This window comes from Aquarana catesbeiana, linkage group LG01 (assembly GCF_042186555.1).
Source record: "Aquarana catesbeiana isolate 2022-GZ linkage group LG01, ASM4218655v1, whole genome shotgun sequence".
Classification (NCBI taxonomy): domain Eukaryota; kingdom Metazoa; phylum Chordata; class Amphibia; order Anura; family Ranidae; genus Aquarana; species Aquarana catesbeiana.
Genome location: NC_133324.1, coordinates 570,842,900 through 570,855,697, shown reverse-complemented (window position 1 = coordinate 570,855,697; position 12,798 = coordinate 570,842,900). Strand labels below are relative to the sequence as shown.

Genomic DNA, 12,798 nt, shown 5'->3' with positions numbered 1-12,798 from the left:
ATATATCATTTAGTGACAACTTTGTGCAAAAAAAAAAATTGGTCACTTTCCCGCAACTTGTGTCAAAATATAAAATATTCCATGGACTCAACATGCCTCTCAGCAAATAGCTTGGGGTGTCTACTTTCCAAAATGGGGTCATTTGGGGGGGTTTGTGCCATCTTGACATTTTATGGCCTTCAAAACTGTGATAGGTAGTGAGGAGTGAAATCAAAAATTTACGCCCTTAGAAATGCTGAAGGCGGTGCTTGGTTTCAGGGCCCCATACGCGGCTAGGCTCCCAAAAAGTCCCACACAAGTGGTATCCCCATACTCAGGAGAAGCAGCTAAATGTATTTTGGGGTGCAATTCCACATTTGCCCATGGCCTGTGTGAGCAATATATCATTTAGTAACAACGTTTTGTAATTTTTTTTTTGTCATTATTCAATCACTTGGGACAAAAAAAAATTAATATTCAATGGGCTCAACATGCCTCTCAGCAATTTCCTTGGGGTGTCTACTTTCCAAAATGGGTCATTTGGGGGGGGGGGGTTTGTACTGCCCTGCCATTTTAGCACCTCAAGAAATGACATAGGCAGTCATAAACTAAAAGCTGTGTAAATTCCAGAAAATGTACCGTAGTTTGTAGACACTATAACTTTTGCGCAAACCAATAAATATACGCTTATTGATATTTTTTTTACCAAAGACATGTGGCTGAATACATTTTGGCCTAAATGTATGACTAAAATTGAGTTTATTGGATTTTTTTTATAACAAAAAAGTGGAAAATATCATTTTTTTTCAAAAAGGTCTTTTCCGTTTATAGCGCAAAGAGTAAAAACGGCAGAGGTGATCAAATACCATCAAAAGAAAGCTCTATTTGTGGGAAGAAAAGGACGCAAATTTCGTTTGGGTACAGCATTGCATGACCGCGCAATTAGCAGTTAAAGCGACGCAGTGCCAAATTGTAAAAAGTGCTCTGGTCAGGAAGGGGGTAAATCCTTCCGGGGCTGAAGTGGTTAACCACTTTAAGACCGGGCCTCTTTTTTTAGATGTGGTGTTTACAAGTTAAAAACGCTTTTTTTGCTAGAAAATTACTTAGAACCCCCAAATATTATACATTTTTTTTTCTAACACCCTAGAGAATAAAATGGCGATCGTTGCAATACTTTCTGTCACACCGTATTTGCGCAGCGGTCTTACAAACGCACGTTTTTTGGAAAAAAATACACTTTTTTTAATTAAAAAATAAGACAACAGTAAGACAACAGTTAGCCCAATTTTTTTTATATTGTGAAAGATAATGTTACGCCAAGTAAATTGATACCCAACATGTCACGCTTCAAAATTGCACCCGCTCATGGAATGGCGACAAACTTTTACCCTCAAAAATCTCCATAGGCGACGTTTAAAAAATTCTACAGGTTGCATGTTTTAAGTTACAGAGGAGGTCTAGGGCTAGAATTATTGCTCTCGCTCTACCGATCGCAGCGATACCTCACATGTGTGGTTTGAACACTGTTTTCATATGCAGGCACTACTCACGTTTGTGTTCGCTTATGCACGCTAGCTCCTCGGGACGGGGCGAGTTTAAATTATTTTTTTTTTTTATGATTTATTTTACCTTTTAACACTGTTTTTAAAAAAAAAAAAAAAATGTCACTTTTATTCCTATTACAAGGAATGTAAACATCCCTTGTAATTAGAAAAAAGCATGACAGGACATCTTAAATATGAGATATGGGGTCAAAAAGACCTCAGATCTCATATTTGGACTTAAATGCAATAAAAAAAAGTGGTCTCTGCAGTGAATCCGCCACAGAGACCACTTTTATCTTGTAGCGGTCCGCCCGCTGAAAACGAGGATACTGGGGTTATGGCAGCTAGCTGCTGCCATAACAACGATATTCTCGTTCAAACAGCCGCCGTATAATGACGGCGGGCGGGCCGTAAGTGGTTAAATAGATTTTCACTGCTCTCACCACATCAAGACAATGTAGTGACTTTTCTTCCCTGGAACATGGATTTGGAAAAAAACGATGGCAGGACAATATCTTGCTTCAGGTGAAAACCTGAAATTACTTTTGGCAAAAAGCCTGGACGAGGGCATAACACCACTCTGTCCTCATGAAAAATCAAATATGGCTCTTTACAAGAAAAAGCAGCCAATTATGAAACCCTCCTTGCTGAGGATACAGCAACCAAAAACACCAACTTGTCAGAAGGACTAGGGGAATCTGTTGTATTGGTTCAAATGGCTGTTTTTGTAAAACAAAGTTTAATTCCAAAGGGTTCAAGGGAGGTTTGATGGGCGGATAAAGCCGTGTTACCCATTGCATAAAACCCCGGACTAAAGAATGTGTAGCAAGTGGTCTTTGAAACAAGACAGATAAAGCTGAGACTTGGCCTTTAAAAGTACTCAAGGCCAATTTAATTTCTACCCCTAATGGTAGAAAGGCAAGAATTCTGCCTATGACATATCTCCGAGGGTGCCAAACCTTGGATTCACACCAGGAAACATAAGCCCTCCAGACTCTAATATAAAGTTCTGGAAGCTGGCTTCCTAGCATTAATCTGGGTAGAGATAACTGACCCGGAAAGCCCACGTTTCTTTAGAATGTGGGTTTCAATAGCCAAACCATTAAATTTAGAGACTGTAAGGAAGGATGGAATAACAGTCCCTGAGAGAGCAGATCTGGCCGTAGTGAAAGAGACCATGGGCCCTCCACTGCCATCTTTACGATTTCTGCATACCATGACCTTCTGGGCCATGCTAGTGCCACCAGAATTATCGGTTTTCTTTCCAGCTTGATCCTGCAAAGAAGTCGAGGTAGCAAATGAATAGGGGGGAATGCATAGATTTTTCAGTGATCCCATGGGGTCACTAACGCATCTGTTCCGCATGCGAATGGATCCCTTGTTCTGGCCACAAAGTTGACCAACTTCGTGTTGAACCTGGATGCTAGAAGATCCACATCTGGAGTCCCCCATCTTTGTCAAACAGCCCGAAATATGTCGGGGTGAAAAGACCATTCCCCTGGGAATAACGGCAGGCGGACTACTTAAGTCGCCAGCAAATTCTCTACTCCCGGAATGAAGATTTGCAGAAAGGCATGGAACATTCCTTTCTGCCCAAGTTAGAATATGGTTCACCTCTCTCTGTGCTAAGAGACTTGTGGTGCCCCCTTGGTGATTGATATAGGCCACAGCTGTGGCATTGTCGGATTGAATCCTGACAGGACAATCCCGTAACCTGAAAGTCCAGGCCTTTAGAGCCAGACGTACTGCCCGAATCTCTAGGATATTGATGGGCAAGATTCTTTCAGTTCTTGACCACTGTTCTTGGACAGTTGTTTTTTCTGGTACTGCTCCCCAACCTGAAAAGCTGGCATCCATCGTTACCACTTTCCAGATGACTGGTCTGAAGGATTTTCCTTTCAGCAGATTCTGGGTTAATGACCACCAAGTGAGGCTTTGGGCCACTCTTGGAGACAGCTGCATTGGCAAGTCTAAAGCTTGAATTGTTTTGTTCCAAGCAGACAGGATACTGTTTTGCAACAGTCTTGAATAGAACTGGGCATAGGGAACTGCTTTGAATGAAGCTACCATGGTTCCTAGCAACCTCATGCAGAGGCCAATAGAGGGATTGCCATTTGACCTGACCCTCCGCACCAGCTCTCCAATGGAGATGATTTTTGCTTGAGGCAAGAACACCCTTTCCTGGGCTGTGTCTTTGATCAGACCCAAGTACTCCAGCCTTTTTAGCGGAATTTAGGAAGATTTCTCTAGGTTGAGAATCCAACCCAAACTTTTCAGATAGTTGGTTGTAGTGCTAACTCTTTGCTCCAAACGAGTCACTGATGGATCTATAAGTAAAAGATCGTCTGGGCATGCTACGACTGTTATGCCCTGTGCCTGGCTAGTGGTGGGGCCAGCACTTTGGTGAACACCCGAGGTGCTGTGGCTAGCCCAAAGGGCAGGGCTACAAATTGGAAATGCTGCTGTTCTAACTCGAACCAAAGAAACTATTGATGAGCAGGAAATATAGGGACATGCAGATATGCATCCCTGATGTCGATTGATGCCAGAAGTTCTCTTCCTAGAAGGATAGAAACTACCGACCTGATTGTCTCCATGCGAAAGGAGTGGATCTTCAGGAATTGATTTAGCTTTCTTAGATCTAGAATGGGTCCGATGTCTCCACTTGGTTTTGGTACCATGAAAAGATTTGAATAAAACCCCAGACCTTGCTCTTTTGTGGGTATCTGTTTGATCACCCCTTGAGATATTAATCGGTCTAGTGCCTGGCACATGTCCTCAATTTGGTGGTGCAGTGTTTCCTAAGTACGTACCCAGGGTTGCAAGATGTACTAAAGCAGGCCAGAAGAGTCTGTAGTCATTTCAGGCGGTCATAGACAACCAGTGCTCGGTTGGCTGAAATTCAGTGGGAATTCCACCTGCCCGTAAACTGCCTGATTTGTGACATGCCCACCAGGTGGAACTCAACTTTGGGAATGCTGCAGTGGCTATACATGCAGCAGAGGGCCGTCAACGAGTACTTGTGTCAGTACGGCACGACGACAGGCTCAGGCCGCCTCGGCTTTTTTTCCCTACGCCAATGGCTGATCATTAAGGATGCATGCATTGTATTGTCACCATTGGAGGAGGCCACAAGGATGATGAGCAGTGACAGTTCATGCATCAGTGACACAATCCCTGTTGTGTTCCTGCTGGAGCAGACTCTGCGTGGCATTATGGACAGGGCACTGGAGGCAGAGCAGGAGGAAGAGGAGGACTTTCCTCTCAAGGCCCACTTTATGCAGACACCATCATTCCTATGTCACAGAACACACAGGAGGGAGGAGAGAGGGGAGGAGGAGGAGGATTCTGGCACTTTCATAGGCTTTGAAGAAGAGGAAGACATGCGTCAATCTGTAAGCGATGGCTTTCCAACCCCAGGACCCTTGGGAGTAGTACGTGGCTGGGAGGAGGAAGTTCCAGATGCTGTCCTGAGTGACCCCGAGGAGTCTGCTTCTCAAGCCTCTGCAAATTTGAGGCACATGGGCAACCTCATGCTTCAAAACCTGCGAAAGGACCCAAGAATACATGGCATCAAGGAGAAGGATGATTACTGGTTGGCAACCCTCCTTGACCACCGTTATAAGGGGAAGGTCTCTGAACTCATCACGTCCCCACAGAGAGTAAAGAGGATAAAATCTCTTGAGGACACATTAAAGAGGATTTTATTGAACGTTTTTCCTGACTCTAGTAGGTTACAGTGTGGTGGAAAACGTCCTTTTGAGTCTTCCGTTGGCCAAGAAAGGAGCGTTGGAGAAGGCATCCGCCTAAGTGAGGCATTTTGGAAGTTTTTTAGTCCTCACCGCCCAGGGCTGTCAGCTTCCACATCCTATCGGCAGCATCTGCATCACATGGTGGACGATTACCTCAGGGCCAAAACAGAGACGGAGAGCTTTCCAGCTGACAATCCACATGCTTACTGGGTCATGAGAATAGACCACTGGCTAAAACTTGCCCAGTATGCTATTGAGTTGTTGGGCTGCCCTGCATCCAGTGTGCTTTCAGAACGGACATTCAGTGTTGCAGGAGGTTTTGTTACTGATCATAGAACGCGTCTGTCCACAGACTCTGTGGACCGTTTGACTTTTATAAAAATGAATCAGTCCTGGATTACCAGCTATGAAGCCCCTGATGCCGATGTCACTGATTAAGTCTTTTTGGGATGTGGAATCTCTGCAGGACTTCGAGGCTGCCTAGCTTTGAGAGTGTTCAATCATTTCATCTGGAAGAATGTTTTTGGTATAGGTTTCATGGGCACAATTAACACCCAAAGACCAATTTTTCTGCACCTGACAGGTGAATATCATTGCAATTTTTTACAGCAAGGCAAATTCTTGCTATCATCAAGAGTTCCCCTATTGGGTTACGGTGGGAAGGCGCCACCAACACCCAAAGACCAATTTTAATGCACCCGTTACTTCTACCCAAAGTCAAAGTGACACCAGAATGTATTCAAAAAATCTCTAATCTTGTTCCCAGTGCACTACATTGTGGCCTCATCATACACACTGGCTCCCCAGCTGTTGCTGAGCAAAATAAAGCCAGCTTGCAGGAAAAATTGAATTTTTTTTGGCTTTATAAATTCAATTATTGCTGCAGCAGATTCTAGACATGGTACGGATCTGCCACTTTACAGTTAGACTAAGGAGACCCCCCCTGGCACTATATTGGAAGGAATTTTTCATTTTTAGGCTTTCACTTTAAAAAATCAAAAAATCACTGCTCATTTAAAAAATGACGTTTTTCACAAACTTTTTTTTATTGATCCCCAGGGCAGGACCCGGACCCCTATAACCATTTTATGCCTAATTACTTGCATTTAAGCATTCAAAATGGGCACTTTTGATATTTGACGTTCGGGTCCCATTGACTTTAATGGGGTTCGTTGTTTGGGTCCGAACATTCACGGTGTTCGAAAGTTCTGGTCCGAACCGAACAAGGGTTAGTTCGGCCCATCCCTACCCCATCGGGGTAGGTCCCATCGGGGGAAGAAAAAAATAAATTTTTTGCAGATTTTTTACCTTGCAAAAATCTCCTTCCACACGCTGTGCAGCCCGACATGGAACTGAGCAAACAGTGAGACAACAGAGTAAGGTATGTGCATGGACTCCATCTAGTGGAGATTTTAAGGCATGACAACATCTTTTCCTTAAATTAAAGAAAATACATAGATGTTTTTAATATCTAAGTTTTCTTCCCTTACCTTGTCCTCTCCGCAGGATTTTGTTGCATTAACAGAAAATGCAACTTTCACCCATCACAGCGGGTTAAGTTTAGCAAACCTTCAAGGACTGGGTCCGTAAGAACGGGGTCCAACTGCCTTGGGCCTTGCATAAGCACCCCATCAGGAAGCTTGAGGTAATGTAACAAGACCTAAGACCTGGGTTCCTGGGGTCCAGCCCTACAAAGAGAGGCATTACAGGCAAAACCTCATGCTTCGGATACGAGGTCCCAGATACCATCCACTGTAGGCCTCAGTGGCACTTCTGGATGGATCTGGCTTTTTTTTATGGAGGAATTTAAATCCAGCATGGAACCCTCCTGAAGCGCCTCAGAGCACTTCTTCACTCGTGACCAACACCTTAGACCAGGGATCTCAAACTGGAGGCCCTCCAGCTGTTGCGAAACTACAAGTCCCACGAGGCATTGCAAGGCTGACAGTTACAAGCATGACTCCCACAGGCAGAGACATGATGGGACTTGAAGTTTTGCAACAGCTGGAGGGCCACCAGTTTGAGACCCCTGCCTTAGACACTGGCGAAAAAACTGATGTGCTCCTGGAAGGAGGAGGGGTTATATAGGGGAGTAAACTTATTTTGATAAAGTTTACCAGTGTCAACACCTGAAGGTGGCCTATAACCCATTAAGTAATTACTTAAGGCTCTGTGTCCCATGATGTACGATAAAGGAAAGAGGTTATTTATTGAAGAGGACAAAGCCAGATTGAAGGTGCGTATTGAAGCCTGAGCCTCTGCGGGACTTAAACAAAAAAGTAGGCCAGAATAGGACTTTAAATTATAATGCCAACAGCTGCAGGAGATGGCTGACAGCAATGAGTGCATATAACTTTTGCAGCAGGTTTTGTCCTTCCAGTGGTTCCCAATACTTCTTAAAGTCAGTAATTGCATAGCTATACTAATGCCCCCCCACCCCCTCCCACATGATAGGGCTGGAGTCTGCTGACAGGTTGCTCAAGCCCCAGCCCTTTCATGTGTCTGGCAGGAGAGGAGTCCTAACTGTGCTGTGCTGAAGATCTATGATGAATGAGGAATCTCCAGCGTCCAACATACTTCTGCATTTTAAGCCCTCAGGCAGGCATGTAAATAAAGTACCTAAAGGTGCCTACACAAATTCCCATACCATGTAGAGCGCCCCGGTAAGCACATGCAGTACTAAGCTAAAAATATATCAGTATTAACTGACTGTGCAAACGGGTGATACAAGCAAATGTGCTTAGATAGCCGAAAAGGCTTTAGTATCATTTTTAACAACACTTCCCATTTAAACACTTTGTATGCACTTAAAAAATTGCTTAAATGATTTACAACTTACACCCAAAAATATAAATTCTGAATACTTACCTTTTAACACCTGCTGGTATTACATAGAACCTTAAAGCTCCCCAGTTTGTTTTAGAACATGTAGATGGGATGCCAAATCCTGGCTGCTTCACAATGTGCCTTTGACAGCTATGGACGACTAAAAGATAAGACATAATGCAACACCAATGAAGGTTTCTGTATTCAGCACATATGATAAAATCTATTTACATAAAATATGACTTTGAAATCAATGTACTATGTAAAGGCAGCAGAATATTGCCTCTGCCAATCATCATATGTTAAATTTAAAAGGTGGCTGGTACATCTGACAGGTAATGAGTACATCAAACAGCACCTCTGCTATTGCATCCTTTAGCATTCAGCTACTTAGTGCTGGGTAGCTAAATACATACTTAGAAGTGTAAAAAAATAAAAAAAATAAAAAAAAAACTAAATTTAGAGTATGCTTTTAATGGGCATTTTACTATGGTTCTGTGAATTTAGCACATTAAAAAACATATTAAAGTGGAATTCCAGCTTTTCCTTAAATTGTCCCCTCCCCTCACCTAACACCAATGCTAAGCAAGAGTATAAGTAAGAGTATAAGAAAGGTGTCTGCACTTACCTATTTTCAGACTCCTGATCCCGCTCCCGTGTCAGCCAGCACCGATGCAGGGGACAGGAGGGAGCGGGGGAAATTAAAGCCTATGGGTAACGTCACCACTCCAGACATAACCAGCTGTATTCACAGCACTTTCTCCTGCAACCAGCACTGGCTGACACAGGGGAGATCAAGTGACCAGCCTGGAGTGGGCTGAAAATCAGTAAGTATATACGGTACATCTTTCTAACACAGGTTAGTTAGCATAGGTGTTAGTAGAGGGGAGGGGACAGTGTTAAGGCTAGTTAGGGTAAAGCTAGAATTTAATTTTAAAGGGGAGATTTACTAAAACTGGAGAGTGCAAAATCTGGTGCAGCTCTGCATAGAAACCAATCAGCTTCCAGGAATTATTGTCAAAGCTTAATACATTCATTTTCTTGCATTCATGAATAATCTTTACGTCGATGTTGATGTGGATTAGAGTTTTTAGTGTACAAATCAACATTATTATCTACAATTATATTATGCTTATGATGGAACACGTGTACATATATGAATTAATGAATGTGTTAAAAAAACAGCAATACGATTTATAAATGTATTATGCCATGACGAAACGTGTACATATATAAATTAATGAATGTGATATTTTATATTGATTATTTTACCAGATTGCAGCCGTGTGTTTCATCAACTCCCTCTTTCTTTTATCTTGTATATAGGGATGGAGGCATTTGACCCTACCATGCCATTGCCTCATTTAAAGTCCCAAAACACCCCTTTTTCAATTGCAATGCATGTTAAAGCAGACTGCAACACAAAAACAAAACTTTGAGGCATTCTAACTCTACCCCTAATCAAGTTTTTTTTATTGTTCTCATGTTGGACCCACCCAAGGCTCTTATGTCACCTAGGTGAGAATGACGTCAGCCTCCTGCAGTCTCTTGCTATACTGATGATACATATCCAGAGAAGCATCTGCTTCCCCAGAGCGCCAAATGAACCTTCATTCATCTTATGCCACATCATCAGGGAGCCAGCTGCAAGAACAAGGAAGAGACAACTGGCTCCTAATGATGAAGAAAATGAAGAAGGCAGCAAAGGACAGTATTGTCCAGCAGGAAGGAAAAGAACACAGGATTCACCGAGCTTTATAAGTTTGCTTTTCCTGGATAAACAAGCATTAAGGGTTCATTCACACTGCCCACGTGCTAAATCCTCAGTTTTAGCATGCAGGAAGCTGCAGGTTTTCCCTGCAATCAACTGTGGTAAAGGAGTGGCATGATGCACATGTCAGCGCATCTCACCGTTTACTTTTTTTTAAGAATAATTACAGGTATGGTATATTTTTTTATATAGTTACATTGGTCCATCTTGGACCAAATTAACTGTGTGTATATAGATATATATATATCTATACACACACATACACACATTCTGCATTGTGAACACAGGAGGTTAGCCACAGGCGCCACTTTGGAAATGAATGCAAAGTTTTCTCTGACTGGATGTTACTGCCCCGCCTGTCCACCTCGTCCAATCAGAGAATGCTTTGTATCCATTCAGAAAATGCAACACGTTCTCTGAATAGCGCCTGTGCTGAGCGAGCCATCCTCCTGCATTCACAACGTATCAGGCCAGCTGTTTAGCATGGGACCACGGAGATGGTGGCGATAAATGGAATAGTGGTGTGTACTAGAGTGATTTTCAGCTTCCGGTGGCATCAGCCAGGTATAGTATGTATGCATGTGTGTGTGTATATGTATATGTATATGTATATGTATATATATATATATATATATATATATATATATATATATATATATATATATATATATATATACACACATACACACACACACACACTGCTCCAAGCTGGACTAATGTAATTATGAATAAAATATAACATACCTGGAATTCACTTATGTAATATGTTACAACCATAATCAGGGTGTAACAAGTCATGAAAGGACCGCTCCCGGCACCTCCCTGATCCCCGCTATGACAGCTAGTGGGGTTCTTCTCCTGCTAGCGGTCACAATTTATAAAAAATTGGGCGAGTAGGGCTCTGCCCGCCCAGCCGCATCACTGATTGACAGGGCTATGTGCATGGAAAACTACAAGGTCCGGCAGCCTTTGCGGCTGTCGGCTTGTAGTTTTCTATGAACTACCACAGCATGGCGATGTGGACGCCGTGGTAGTTCATTCATGCTTCCTGTCAAATTGTATCTGTTTACCCATATGGGATGTATGGGCAAGCAGATACACTGGTAGATCTGCTGATCGCTCGTGTAATGCTTTACAGACTCAAAAAAAAAAGAAATAATAATAATAATAAATGCATTTTTTTACCTGTGTAAAAATGTGCATTTACTATTTTTTTCTAAAAAGTGAACTTATACTTTAAGGTGTTTTACCTTAATGCATTCTATGCATTAACCACTTCAATACAGGGCACTTATACACCTTCCTGCCCAGACCAATTTTCAGCTTTCAGTGCTGTCGCACTTTGAATGACAATTGCACAGTCATGCTACACTTTACCCAAACTCAATTTTTATCATTTTGTTCCCACACATAGAGATTTCTTTTGGTGGTATTTGATCACCCTGGGATTTTTATTTTCTGCTAAACAAATAAAAAAATGTTTTTGTTTGTTTCTATTACAAAACTTTGTAAATAAGTTAAGTTTTCTCCTTCACCGACGGGCACTAATGAGGTGGCACCAATGAGGTTCCACTGATGGGCACTAATATGTGACACTGATAGGCACACATAGGTGGCACTGATGGGCACTGATGTACACTAATGGATGGTACAGATGGGCATCACTGATTGGCAGGCATTATTGTTTGACACTAAATGGCATCCCTGGTGGCCATGGGTGGCATACCTGATGGTCCTGGTGGTCCAGTGTGGGTATCCTTGGGGGGGCTGCGCTGATAATCAATCAGCACAGACCCCCCCCCCCCCCGTCAGAATAGCAACCGATTGGCTCTCCTCTACTCGCATCTGACAGACGCGAGTGAGGAAAAGCCGATAAACGTCTTTTCCTGTTTACACAGTGATCAGCCATGATTGGACATGGCTGATCATGTGGTAAAGACTCTCCGTCAGATACTCTTTACCTAGATCGGAGTTGCGGTGTGTCAGATTGATACGCCGCAACAGTGATTGGCGCGCAGCGGCTTGTTATCCTGAAAGACGTCATATGACGTCCGGTCAGGATAACACAACCACTTTGTCGACGTAATTTTGCTATATGGCAGGCGGCAAGTGGTTAAGGTAAAAAACTCTTCTGTACTGCAGGATCCGTCCACCCCCTTCCTTATACTTACCTGAGCCCGAGCCAGCGATGTGCACAAATCAGCGGGTCTCGACCGTTTCCCTCCTGATTGGGCAGATAGCAGTGGGAGTCATTGGCTCCCGCTGCTGTTTATGAAATGTTGTGACGAGGAAGTAGGGGGCGGAGCCAATCCGCCCGGTCTGTGTCAATGGATGCAGACAGGGCAGTTCAGGAGCGAGCCCGCATGAAGGTGGCTTTCTATGGGGGCAGTCACCGAAGGGGAGGAGCCAAGAGCGCCATCAAGGACCTGAGAAGAGGAGGATTGGGGCTAGTCTGTGCAAAACCATTGCACAGAGCAGGTAAGTATAAAAGGTTTATTTTTTAATACAAGAAAAAAAACAGAAGCTTTCATGTTATATGAAGTGCACAAAGTGACACTTCATTCATGCCTCCCCACAGCAGTATGTTGCACTGCAGAAAAACATCAGTCACCACACACAGTGTAAAAAAGCTATAAAGGTTAAGTGGTAATTGTAAATGATTTCTAGTGGGCATGGGTGTCTTTCCCCTCTAAAGCCTCCTTCACATTGACCTAGCTGCTGGCCATCCACAGTGAATCACAATGTCAGCAGCAGCTGGCCTGCTGTTAGAAAGCCCCCCTTTCACACAGGCGCCTCTGTGAAGCAGAATCCACTTGCTCAGTGGGAATCTCTACACTGATCCCTGCTGAGCAGGCGGATGACAGGTCCGTGTCCTCTCCACTATGCAGAGCAGACATGGACACAGTCCCACTCTCATCTATGGGGC

At 43.4% G+C, this 12,798-nt stretch overlaps 1 protein-coding gene across 1 annotated transcript in view; it reads right to left on the bottom strand.

Annotated features, from left to right (window-relative positions):
• The window catches only part of MRPL1 (mitochondrial ribosomal protein L1), an 83,921-nt gene that overhangs the window by 57,916 nt on the left and 13,207 nt on the right, over positions 1-12,798 (bottom strand). The window contains exon 2 of the mRNA XM_073597417.1: positions 8,144-8,261. Coding sequence (XP_073453518.1) covers positions 8,144-8,261 — 118 coding nt within the window. The remainder of the gene's footprint in view (positions 1-8,143; positions 8,262-12,798) is intronic.